The sequence below is a fragment of the Nelumbo lutea genome, chromosome 3 (assembly GCF_056320005.1).
Source record: "Nelumbo lutea isolate HS-2025 chromosome 3, American lotus-T2T, whole genome shotgun sequence".
NCBI classification, from domain to species: Eukaryota; Viridiplantae; Streptophyta; class Magnoliopsida; order Proteales; family Nelumbonaceae; genus Nelumbo; species Nelumbo lutea.
In genome coordinates, this window is record NC_142686.1 from 95,235,904 (window position 1) to 95,249,939 (window position 14,036).

Consider the following 14,036-nt stretch of genomic DNA (forward strand, 5'->3'; position numbering starts at 1 on the left):
ATTCCAACATTCCCCATCTTGAGGCTTCATTAGGTCAAGGCCTCATTTTAGGGCCTTTATTTACCTTGGGCACTTGGATAGATATTGGCTAGCCCACAGACCTAAGCGTTGACTTCAAATTGCAGGGATCAAGATATAAATCTAAAGAAACTTTTACATAGATAGATAGATAGATAGATAGATATAGGTATATAGATATATAGATATAGCATATATATACATATATATGTATATATACATGTATGTATCTATATCTCTATATCTATATCTATATCTATCTATATCTATATATCTCTCTATATATATATATATAGATATAGATATAAATATATAGATATATATGGGGTTTTGAGAGTTTTGGTGAGAAAGCAAATCGGAGTGGAGAAAACCCCTTCATTCATTCATCCTAATTTAAGACCTTGATATGGACTTGTATGGGCTTGCCTCAAGGGGCTTGGTACAAAGGCGACTCATAGAATCAGGAATGCATAATGTTTAATATCACATTATCTATTTGAAGTGATGCAATTGGGAAAAAAAATAAAGGGATTAAGAGTTTACATGCTTGAATATGTTTTATATGTTATGCTTGATTTTAATTTTAAGTTTTCATTTTTAAATATGTTTTACATGTTATGTTTATGTACTTTAATTTGAGATAATAGGTTTTTTTAGAAGATTTGTTTTAAAATTTGAGTTTATATTTTTAGGGGATGTTTAGTATTGGTGGTGTTTATTTAATATACGTATTGTACAATTTTTGTCTCCAAAATCAAGACAAAACTAGGTTTAAACGTTTTTTACACCTCAGTGCCATTAGGCACCATATAAGCCAAACATTAAATAAACACCCTTGAAAATGAAAAATGTTAGTTTTGGTTTTTTTTTTTTGATAAATGGCTCAACTAAACAACATTTTTGGTGTTTTTCTGTTAAACGCCTATATGACATAAGTTGGCATCGGTGCTCTGAAAAACACCATCGATACAAACACCGTCTTAATTAGTATTATTTTTAATATTTCTAATAGTTTGCATTTTTTGAATTTTTGTATTTTTTTTTTAATTTTTAGCATTTTTGTACCTTGCTTTTGTAGAGATACTATAAGCTGACTTTTATTTCCTAGCATTTTTTGCACCTTGCTTTTTGTAGCATTTTTGGCACCTTTGTTTTTTAGCTAGGAGCTGGATAAAAGGTTGAATGCCACTTTTATTTCCTTGATTCAAAAGAAGGATGTGGCAGTGAATATTAAAGACTTCAGGACAATCAGTTTATTAAGTAGCCCTTATAAGTTCCTAGCTAAGGTGCTATCGCGAAGGCTGAAAAGCAGTCCTGCATGAAGTGATGGGAGAAACCTAGATGGCCTTTGTGGAAGGAAGGCAAATTTTATCCCTTTCTGACAATAGGCTATAAGTCTGAAACCTAGATGGCCTTCCTGACAATGGCCTTTGTGGAAGGAGGAGAATGATCCATTTGCAAACCTCACTTTATCCCTTCCTGACAATAGGCTATAAGTCTGAAACAAGTTTGGCTTACTGGTCATGTGGTTAGAGGCCCTTGAGTCAATGATCCAAGGGGAATCAGTGGTAGTGGTGACATGGAATGTAGAAGCTACATTACCTGATGTGGATGCAAATGAAGTAGGAGTACCGGTAATTGAACTATCCATTTGTCGCAAAGCCCTACCATATGACTCCAAGTGATCTCTAAAGGAATTCATGATATCTTCCTTGGGGTTAGAATTAGTAAGTGGTCCTAGGTAGTGCCAACAAACTGAGTATCTTGGATTGCCACATGTGCTACATTATATGCTGTATTCAGCTTCTTCTGACCTTGCACTTTACCCTATTCTTGGTTATTCACTACCCACTTGGGCTTCTCGTGAATCTCCCAACATGTGTCACGTGTATGTCTTGAGCACCAATAGTGGGTACAAAACAACTTGTCTTTATCATCAACTTTCTTGGAGTCACTTTTCTTTCCCATATTGTTACTACCTATTGCAGCCAATGCTACCTATTGCTCCCCCTCAGTTGTAACCATCACACTCCGCCTACTTTCTTTAGATTGAATAAGGCTATATACCTCTTGAACCAAAGGCAAATCTTTGCTTCCTAAGATCTGAACTCTCAAGGGTTCATAAGTAGGGTTCAGTCCCAACAAGAATTAAAAATTCACTGCTGAGAAACTAGCTTCTTTTAGGTCTTAGCATCATCATTATGTTTCCACTCTATAGCATGATACTGATCCAATTCTTTCCATATTGAAGTAAGGGCTGAATAATAGGCAGAAAAACTACGATTCCCCTGTTTACAGGTTGGGGATTCAGCTTGCAACTAGTAAATCTTGGCATAATGCCTTTGCTCAGAATAGGTGGTTTTGGCTTGTTCCCAAATATCACTAGCGGTGTCTGCCCACATAAAGTTCTTCTTCATATCGGGTTCTATGGCTGCAAGGACCCAAGACATCACCATACTATTTTCTTCGTATCACCTATCATGTTCAGCTATCCCACACTTGGGTTCTTTCACTCTGCCATTTATTTAACCAGCTTTTTGAAGGAAGGTTTAGAATCCATTAAATGGATGGCCAAACCATGCTAGATGGCTGGGAAAATTTTCAAAAATTTCTAATCCTTCCAAGAATCGTATTCCCTGAATTTCGAAAAACTGCATTTTTCTTGGATCGGTCTTGCACTAAATCGGACCAGATTTGAAACCAAACAAAGAGGAAGATGTATACTTGATACAGATACCACAAGTATAGATCCCAAAGTGGAAATTCACGCCTAAATCAGTTCCTAAAACCAGCTTCCACTAAAAATGGCACAACTTGATCCTAAAGCCGGTTCAACAACGCAGTTTTTAGCAAAACTGCAAACCAACTGTTTGGATCGAACTGGGGAAGTGAGCACAAAATTTCTTTGAATTTTTCTTGTAAAAATCAGAGAAAGAACTGATCTTTATCAGTCCCAAAAGCTATAGTCGAACTAGGGTTTCTTGGGAGACAAGAAGAAGAGAGAGTGCATAATTGACAAGTGTTCTAGATCAGTTCGCCCTCTTCTTCTTTTCTCTCTTTATGGAGCACTTCTCCTAATCAAATTAGGAGATTATCCAAATCTTTATTTGGGTCTGGACTCTATTAAGAGATAAGACTCATCATCTTAAGAGGATGGATGCTCCATACCCATTTCCAAACCCAGATTCGCCCCATGTCACATGACAACTTAAGCTGTCATGTGACATCTTAATTAATCATATTCATTATGAGCCTTAGGCCCATCAGCTATATGGCTCACGACCCAAGAGTGTTGCTTGGCCAATTTAGGTTTGATTTATATGGTGTGGGACCCCATAATGACCTTACATTAGTCCACATGGGTTTGGCCCAGCCTCTGTGAAAAGGCCTGGCTGAATTCACTGCTAAATGCAGTGAACCCCTGAGCACATCACTATGGGCTCAAAATGGGCCCAACATTTACAGTTAAATGATCATTGAATCCAACCATCCTATAAAGACCCAAGGATAATGGACTTAAGTAAGATAAAGCCCATAAGGTAATCAGCCCTTAATGGTCTCTTACACTTAACCTCTTAGCCCATAATGATCAAACACTGCCCGACAAGGAAATGACCTCTCCCCTGGCTGCAAGGTGTAGTGTCACACTCTCTTCTTGGATGGATCTTGGGTATTAAAACATTTTTGCAAACACTTTTCTTAAAACTTAATATATACACACACACACACACACACACACATATATATATATATATATCATATCATATCATATAAATATATTTTGCAAAATTAAATCTCAAACACAGTTGAAATTTACTGCTAGTAGTTTAGGTTTCTATTAGAGAGAGTGCAAACCCGATCATTCACTTTGTCCGACAAAGGGGCTAGTTGTATCATTATGATAACCCACTTAAGTGAATTCTCAGAATGCCCCAACACACCCAAGTTTTGACCCACAAAGGATTTCATTGATTGGCATATCAAAGACAACCCATTCCAACACCTAGTGTAGTACCATAATCAAGTTTAGGGGTTATGTGTAACTTTTCATTTTTGCCCATCAATCTCCGAGGTCCAGGGCATAACTGGGAAATGGTCCGGGTTTAGTGTTTCAACCAAATACACACTACATGTGCTTCGGGTCTTACTCTAGTAGCTGAGATAAGCCGCCCCAATTCTTTGGCAGCACATCAGTGTTAGCCTTGGTAGGATAAACTCCCCAAGCCTATCTAACGGCTGAGAACATTCTAAACTAACACAAGTCAAATAAGTGTCCAGCTTAAGGGGTAAAGTCACAGAAAAATACCAATGTCAATATGAAATAATAATGTACTTTTGTTCATTTACAGTAAATGTATCTATACATCAATCTAATTGGAGCTAAGGGCATATATTATCTAACACTTTTCCCCTTGTTGTTACATAAAGTTTCACACTTGTAGCCAACTCTAGGTAGTTTAGGCCATTTAAAGGGGTAATTGCCATGGGAAACATCATGTTTTCACCCCCGATACCAGCTATGCTACGGGTTGGTGTAACTCCAGATGATGCTGAATCATAGTTTGCCATTGAGGAATAGGGTCACAAATGTACCAGACCAGATGCCACACAATCAGAATGCTAAACTCCCAAGAATTTTACTTCTGGAATGAGAAAGATACTGGTGAAATCAGTCCAGCAATAGTTCGGCCATTAGAACAGCCCAACAATCAGTCCAACAACTAGTCTACTAACAGTCTGCTGAAACCAGTTTACTAACAGCAATAGTTTGGCCACAAGCAGTCATTAAAAAGGCCTACTAGCAGTTCGACTACAGCACATGATATAAAAAAAACACATACCCCTATCCGGCACCTGTACGAAGGTGTAAACCTCAAAAATAAGGCCTTCACAGCATAGAGCACAGAGAAAAAAGGGGACACATACCCCTGTCCAGCACCTGTACAAAGGTACAAACCTAGAAATCACTTTTCACAGCATCGAACTAAGAGAAGAGAGTCATTATAGCTTTGCCTCTCTTCTATTAGGGTTTCCTTGGTGTTATGACCAAGGAAGAACCCAGAGAAAGTAGTCGCAAGTTGCCTGACCAGTCCGATAAAGTTTCTTGGTCCTCCACGTCCAAGAGATCAAGAGAGAGAAAGAAGCTGAGAAAGGGCTTGGTTTAGGTGAGAGAAAAGGTTCTTTCTAGCCCAGAATTATGCTCTGATACCATGTGTTGTTTCCTAGAGAAAGGGAGACGAGAGAGAAGAGAAGAGAGAGGAGAAGAGAGAGAGAGGAGAAGAGAAGAGAGTGAGATCCGATTGGGAGTCAAAAACTATAGCTGGAAGCACCCAGCTTGTTATTTATATTCACTTAATGTAAAAGGATTAGATGTTACAAGTATGCCCCTGGTGGCACTTCCTAATAACAAACAAATAAAAAAGAAAGAAAAGAAACTAGTTAACAACATACTAACAACAACTGCAGAGAACAAATAAATAAGCTTCACAATAGCAACATTAGCATTCTTAGGTTTTCCTGTTTGACCAATCGTAAATTGTTGTTATTCTTAAACATGTCCGGTAGAAGATCTGGATGAAGCTTCCAGCAAGTGTCCTTAGTATGCCTCAGTTTCTTGTAGTATTCATATATCAGCTCTTTCTTCTTAGTCGGACCCTTTGGCTTTATTCCAGCATGTGCAATGTGTTCTATAGGTGGACTTTGTAACTAAACCTGTCGCCTATTCTCTTCACTGCTTACCATAGCATATGCTTGGGCAAGAGTGGCTTCATCCTTGGCTAGAATATTCTACCTAATAATGTCAAACTCAAGGTTGAGTCCTGTAAGAAACTCAAACACCCTGTTTCATTCCACCAATTTCCTAAAAGTCTACATCCTTAGTACTCTCCCATACAACTGTTTCCATAACATCAATTTCCTGCCATAGTGATTTCAACATATAGTAAATTGCCACACTCTTCGCCCCTATCTCAGATTTTTCACATCACTTTTCAGCTTATAGGTTCTTGCCACATTCAACTTCTATGAATAGGTTTTCGTAACACTGTCCCAGATCTCCTTGGATAAAGATATCCAAAGATAATGCTAACTTATATGGGGCTGCATAGAGTTGACCAACCATCCGGTTACTTTATAGTTCTCTTGCATCCATATCTCAAATGCACAGTCTGTCTCTTCGGGTTTCACCTTATTGCCTTTAAGATACCCTAATTTACCTATACTATAAACATAAATCCGTATAGATTGTGCCCAAGCTAGGATTTTGGTTCCATCCAACTTAATTGTGGTCACACTAGTCAAAACAAAATCTACCCAGCTAAGCCCAAATACCGGAATTTGCTTGAAGTCACTTGCGTATTGCTCCATTGATCAAACGAAAATAAAAAAAACTAGATTTTTAGTCTTTATAAACTTACTTGAAGACAAAACAGTACCCAGATATTTGATAACTAGGGTTTCCTTGCACTCGGCTGTTGGGGAGAAAGAGAGAAGATGCAGCCTCTTTCAGGACTTAACCGCACACTTCTAGAAGTAAAAAATACACCTCCCAAGCACTGAGCACCACACCAAAAGCTTCTCCTTTACCTGTAAGTTCAAAACTCTCTAATCGGCTAGGGTTTTGGGCAAAAAAAATACAACATCACTTGTTGGAAGTTTTTGTCCAAACTTCAACTCTCCAAACCCTCTACCAACTAGGCAAAAGATCCTCTAAACTATAGGGAACTTATCTCTCCATACACTCTCCTAATCGAAGGGTGTATAGGGAAAGAGAAAAAGGAAAAAAAAGAGAAGGGAGAAACTTGCTTTGATACCAAGAAGTAAATCAGTCCTCTAAAACTGATATAAACTTAATGAAAATTAGAAAGAAAAGTGGTAGAAAGGTAGAAGAGAGCAGTACAAAGGAAGAAGATTTAGAAAAGAAGAGGAAGGAGAAGAAGAGTTCGGTTATCTCCTCTCTCCCCTCTCTAATCCTTTTGTTAATCTTCATTTCACTAAGATTAGTACAAGTATGCCCTTAAGTGGGCGGCCAGCTAAACAAAAACTTAAAGTAAGCTTATAAAAAAGGAATTAATAGGCCCATTAACAAACAAATAAATAACATACTACAAAAAATAAAAGAGTGGATACTAGGGCCCATTTGGCCCTGTCTCTCTACTAGCTAATTGTTTATCCTATGAGAATATTTCACCCTCTTTCTGCGCCTTCCTTTCAGCCATTGAGTGTTTCCATTCCTAAGCGTGGTGCAGAAGCTTTATCAGTTCCTAAATGGACAAATTCTATAAAGGAGGAAATTGATGCCTTACATAAAAATGGCACATGCGAGTTAGTAGATATTCCTGAAGGAAAGAACCTGTGGAGTGCAAATGGGTGTTTTCAGTGAAACACAAGGCAGATGACATAGCTGAAAGGTACAAAGCATGCTTGGTGGCAAAAGGTTATTCAAATGTATGAGGTTGATTATGTGGAAACCTTTACTCTTGTAGCAAAGATGAACTCTATTCAAGTCCTCTCTCTTATAGCAAGTCTAGATTGGGAAGTCCATCAATTAGACATTAAAAATGCCTTCTTGAATGGTGATTTAGAGGAAGTGCAGATGAACCAACCTCCTGGTTTCTGTGGAAAAGGTAATGAGCAGAAAGTTTGCAAGTTGAAGAAGTCATTGTATGGGTTGAAACGATCTCCCAGGGCTTGGTTTAGTAGATTTCACCATGCGGTTCAATATGGGCTTTAAACAATGCCAAACTGACCACACATTGTTTGTGAAGAAAGAACAAGGGAAAGTTGCAGCTTTAATAGTCTATGTGGATGACATTGTTATCACTGGTGATTGGGCCTTAGAGATACAGAGGTTGAAGAAGTTGTTGGCCACACTGTTTGAAGTGAAGGATTTGGGACGGTTACTTGGAATTGAGGTTTCCTACTCTCAATAGGGCATCTTCATCTCCCAAAGGAAGTATACTCTTGACCTTCTAAAGGACATTGGGAAACTAGGTGCCAAACCAGTTGACAATGTGAAGCACTAACTCGGGGACTACAGTGATGAGCACATAAAGGATGCAAAATAGTACCGAAGACTTGTTCGAAAACTCCTCTACTTGTCTATGACTAGGTGATGTGAGAGCTGAAGAGTCAAAATTGGAATTTTATGAAAATTTGTATTTTTGTATTTTTGGACAGTAGGGGCATTTTTGTCATTTTGCAATTTTAGTGGAGTCCATTGATAGAGTTTAATTTGTATACTTATAAATTGTTTATGTTTAAAATTTCAAAGTCATTGCATAAGTAGGATTAAAGTTATTGGGTCTTCTTTAAATTGAAATAGGACATGACAGCTTAATTTCAATCATACTAGGATTATTGAGTTTAACAGTTTGACTCCTAAGATTATTATGAGTCTAACAGTTTGACTCCATAGGATTATTATGAGTTAGAGTCTATAAATATGTATGGACGTTTTACACAAAGGCAATGAATTATATTGAGTTTTCTTTAGCTTATGCTAGCTATGGTGAGTGATTCCCATGTCCTAGAGTGATTCTAGGCACCCTGTGAGTGATTTGATGTATTTTCTCTCTTCTTTCTCTCCCTATTTTCTCTCTTATTCCTTCAAGAAACCATTACAACCATCAACAACCATAAAACTTTGATCAAGTGGACCATTCAACATTCTCTAAGGACTAGAATTGAGTTGGTCCTACCTCACTAGGCCTGATTATGCCATGGGAGTCCTCAATCAGTTTATGCGTGCCCCCAAGACTGCACACCTTGAGGCAGCAGATAGAGTTCTTAGGTACCTAAAAAAATTCCTTGGCACTGGTCTCTTCTTTAAAGTTGAAGTTTATATTGATGCTGATTAGGCTGGTTCAATGGATGACAAGAAATCTACTAGTGGTTATTGTACCTTTGTAGGTTAAAACCATGTTACTTGGAGAAGTGAGAAACAAAGTGTGGTGGCTAGATCTGGTGTAGAAGTAGAGTATAGGGACATGGCTCATGGTGTTGCTCAACTCTTGTGGATTACAAATCTGCTAGGAGAATTGGGTTTTCCTCTTGTTGGTCCTATGTCACCCTATTGTAATAATAAGGTTGCCATCAATGTTGCAGCCAATCTAGTGCTCCATGACAGAACCATGCATATTGAGGTAGATAAACACTTTATTAGGGAGAGACTAGAGAAAGGAGAAGTGTGCACTCCTTATGTTAGTACTGAAGAACAATTTGCAGACTTTTTACCAAAGGATTGAATTCCTTGTGGCATTATGATCTTTGTGACAAGTTGGGGATGATTGACATCTACACTCCAACTTGAGGTGGAGTGGTGTATTATGTTAGCTTTGTACCCATAAGGGTATTCTAGTCTTTTTTTCTTCCTTTTATGTTATGTATGATTGCCCTAATATATAAATAGAATATCTGGTGCCGCTAGCACTCCTTTTGCCTCTCTCACATTTTTTTCTTCTCTTCTCTTCTTCTCCTATCCTCTTCTTCTCTTCTTCACTTCTTCGCCTTGGAAAACAGATACCATTGCTTTACAATTCTTTGGCCATAACCAATAACTAGGGAACGAAGGATCACTTTGTATTAGACCTCTGGTAGGCATCAATAGATTATTTTTGTTAGCTTCGAATATGTTTATTTTTTATCAAAAGTGAAACTTTTGATATGTCTAATGTAAAGTTATTGAACCTTTCTTTTTTATTTCTATTCACCATTCACGTATCTTTCTTTGTGACTGTTATAACCATACATACTCTAGACTTTATATTGCTTTTCCACATTGTTTTTTGTTTCACATATATGCACCAATTTTAAGTGTTGCCACCTATCTGTATTTTATTGTTTATTCTGGAATGGTATATACAATGATTATCATTTCCTTTTGGTATGTTAGTGACATTTATTTCAATTTTACCAGGACCGTTGCTTTTAATTCATTGTCGGGACCAATTCCAGAGGAGCTTGGAACCCTTAAGGATCTAGCTGTTTTGTGAGATATCCTTGTAACCCTTTTTCTAAGATAAAAAATAAATTAGCATGAAAAAACATGTAATAATCTAATGATGATTGAAAACCTTTAGGACCTAATTATCTTGTTGGATATCCACATATTTTTTTTTTCTCTAAGATAACTAACACAAATTCTATTGAAAATTGGTATTTGACAAGTGTTTGATACATCCATATTGAATGTAAGGTTTGAAGTTCGACTGGTTAAGCATGGGTTGGGTGGATTAACCCATATGTTAATATGCATATCATCTTATTAAATCTCCAAGCACCCTAGGGAAAAAAGAATTCTATATTAGAAGAGTAGAGAAAGTTGTTTTCACCTCTTGAATGGTAGTGATGCCAAATCATATGTATTTTGAATGACATGATACAACAGGAAACTAAAATTGAAGTGATACACTTGTTCCTTTTCTCTTGGGAGACAACAGTGTTTAAAGCTCTTTTTTTGTTTGTTCCTCTTGGTTTTAGAGAAACTTGAGGTGAAATAGTGTTGAAAGGCAATAGACCTATGTCCCCTACTGTATTATACCTTTAAAAACTTTTTCTCAAGTCTCATTTATGTTTAGACTCTATCTAATAAAATCCTACTGCCCAACACTCTAAAAAGTTGGGACCACTTGTCTTAAAATTGCTCTTGGTCCTCGTGAGAGTGGAACCACATTTATTTACAAGTGATTAAATAATGGAAGCCTTCTTAGGCCCATTAATAAGGTTTATTTTAAATTAGTTTTTGGCCCATTAAAATTGTTCTTAGACCCCTTTCTCTCTTTCTTTCTTTCCTTGCCTCAGATTGGAATACTAGTCAAGAGATAACCATCTATAGCCTTGTCCATGAGACTTGGCTGATTATGGTTCCTTATTCCATCTTAACTCATAAAATCACTATTTTATATGTAAGGAGACAATCATCTATATCCTTGTCCATGAAACTTGGTTGAGTATGGTTCCTTACTCCTTTTTTCTCCATTTTAACCCATGGAATCTTGACTTTGTGTGAGGGAGAAAATCGTTTACAACTTAGTTTATAAAACTTGGTTGATTATGGTTCCTCACACCATGATAATACAAAAATCATTAGTAAAAGGCCATCTACAACTTTGTTCATGAAATGTGGCTAATTATGGTCCCTTCTTGATTGTTTTGTATAGAGACATTTTATTTATTTATATTTTTTGGTTTCCTCTCAAATAAAGAGGGAATATACACCAAAATTTTGAAAATTCTATAGTGAAAATTTACTTTGTTTTGCTTAGTACTTCTAAGCTGAAATCAAGAGGTTTTCTCTGCCCCTAGCAATGATGTAATTAAAGGAATGTCTACATGATTTATTAAATGGGACTTACCCAAATATCAAAAAGCGTAGTTATTAGTTTAATTGGCCAATTGAGTGAATCATGTTATGTGAGAAATTATACTACATTTTTTCCACTAACATCCTGTTAGAGTTGACAGTACAAGGGTATTAAGTCATTTGTCTATCTAATTAAGGTTGAGTTGTCTATTTTGTCTAGGTTTAAGTTGTGTGTCCCATACTTAATGAGGGACAGATTTGTCTTTGTAATCTAATACAAAGAGTATAAATATAAAGTGGGTCGGCTAATAGAGTGTGACTTTTTACCTATCTAAGACCTAAGATTGTACTAGTGTTAACTGAATCATTCACATGGTATCAGAGCACTAGAAAATTAGTCTAGAACTCAGTTTTTTTTTCTCTGTCTTATATGTACCCAAATTTCCCTTTAACCTTATGTCTGTTAGTAGATTAACCAAGTCACTTAATTGTCCTATAACCTTTTATCACTCTTGTGTGTTTCAGGATATGAAGACGTGGATGAAGATTGGTGGAGGGCATGAGGCAGGTGGATTGTATTAACTTAATGGTGGTGGTCTGAAAGCTGCTCTTCAGTCCTCTCTTACTTCTCTCCAATGACACTGTAGACTTGGTCATCTGTTGTTCAAGGCCATGAAGTTATTGGTTCCGTCTTTAAGTCATCTTCCATCGTTGGGTTATGAGTCGTGTCATCTTGGGAAACACCAGAGTCTCTTTTAGTCCTAGAACTGATAGTCGTGTTTTGAATCATTTTTCTTTAGTTCATTCAAATGTTTGGGGTCCAAATAAAGTAGTATCGTACAATGGGTACAAGTGCTTTGTAATTTTTGTTGATGATTATTCGAGGATTTGTTCTCTATTTCCCAAAAATTTCTTGCTGAAATTCGTACCCAATTGGGTGCTCATATTAAAATTCTTTGCTTAGACAATGCAAAAGAATACACCTTAACACCATTTCAGCAATATTTAGAGTACCATGGGGTAATTCACCAAACTTCTTGTTCTTATATCCCACAAAAAAATGGCATGGCTACAGAAGAACCGCCACTTACTTGAAATTGCTCGATCTATTATGCTTGATATGAATGTTCCAAAGCATTTTATGAGTGATGATGTCCTTACATCATGTTTTCTCATCATTGAATTCCCATGTTTATCCTTGGAAGTCAGTCTGCTTTCTCAGTCTTGCTCTCTACTCTTTCTTTATTCCCTCTTACTCCCAAAGTCTTTGGTTGTGTTTGTTTTTTCAGAATTTAGGGCCTAGATTGGACAAGTTAGATGCATGTGCTACAAAATGCATCTTTCTTGGCTACTCCAAAACTCAGGAAGGGTACAAGTGTTACAACCCTTGCTCTCATTGGTCCTTTTTGTGTTTTGGTGTCACTTTCTTTGTGTCTGTTCCATTCTTTTCTAGTTATGATGTTCCTCTTGCTCCTTTGCTTCCTTTTCCAGTCCTAGTTGAGGACCCCCTTCTTACGATTCTTATTGTGTCTCAGTCATCTTCTCAAGTGCAGATTAATTCTAAAAGGCCACCAATCACATAAGTGTATACTCATACAAGAGCACCGGCCCCTCCTCCAGTTCAGCCCTCGTCGACGGGTCCTGTAGTTGTACCTCCTCCTTTTGACCTTGATCTTCCTATTGCATTGCGGAAAGGTAAACATAGTTGTACATTTCATCCTATTTCCCATTATGTTTTTGTTGCTCACCTTTCTACTTCCTATCGACAGTTTATATCTTTGTTATCATCTGTTTCCATTCCTAAGAATGTCCAAGAAGCCATTACCTCTCTAGGGTGGTGACAAGCAACGAAAGATGATTTGTCTACATTGGCACACAATTGCACGTGGGAATTTTTCCCTCTTCCTTCTAGTAAGCATGTTGTTGGATATAAGTGTGTATACATAGTAAAATATATTCCAAATGGCAGTGTGGAGCTGTTGAAAGGTAGGTTAGTGGCCAAAGGCTATTCTCAACTAGATGGCGTTGACTATACAGAGACATTTTCTCCTATGGCTAAGATTGGTTAAGTCGGGTGTCGATTTTTTTAGCAGCAATGTATGATTGACCCCACTTTCAGCTTGACATCAAAAATGCCTTCTTACATAGTGATCTTGTTGAGGAGGTATATATGGAGCAACCACTAGAGTTTGTTGCTCAGAGGGAGGATGGTAAGGTTTGTAGACTTAAGAAGGCAATTTATGGGTTGAAACAATCTCCACGTGCATGGTTTGGCAAATTCAGTGAAGTAGTGAGGGACTTTGGCATGAAACAGTGCTAGGTAGACCATTCTGTGTTCAGTTATGAATCAGAAGTTGGGAAGATTTTGTCAGTGGTGTATGTGGATGATATTGTCAAAATTGGTAGTGATTGCAATGGGATTGATAGGTTGTATAACTTTCTACATATTCACTTCCACACAAAAGATCTGGGTAAACTAAAATATTTGTTGGGAATAGAAGTTGCAAGGTGAAGGCATAGTATTAATTTGTGCCAAAGAAAGTATGTCCTTGATTTACTTGAATAAACTGGGTTGTTGGGTGCCAAACCAGTTGAAACACCCATGGAACCAAATGTCAAGTTGAGTATTGATGTAGGTGAAGAGTTTGATGATCTTGGAAGGTACAGGAGGTTGGTGGGTAAATTGAAGTACCTGACTATTACTTGACTAGATATA

General features: G+C 37.2%; 1 protein-coding gene across 3 annotated transcripts in view; it reads left to right on the forward strand.

The window, feature by feature from the left end:
• The window catches only part of LOC148866994 (putative LRR receptor-like serine/threonine-protein kinase At1g56140), a 151,422-nt gene that overhangs the window by 23,919 nt on the left and 113,467 nt on the right, over positions 1–14,036 (forward strand). For all 3 annotated transcript variants that reach the window (XR_016110621.1, XM_088980597.1, XM_088980598.1), the window contains exon 5: positions 9,935–10,006. Coding sequence is in view for 2 of the 3 variants with exons in the window: in XM_088980597.1 (XP_088836723.1) it covers positions 9,935–10,006 (72 nt within the window). In the remaining variant the exon portion in view is untranslated. The remainder of the gene's footprint in view (positions 1–9,934; positions 10,007–14,036) is intronic.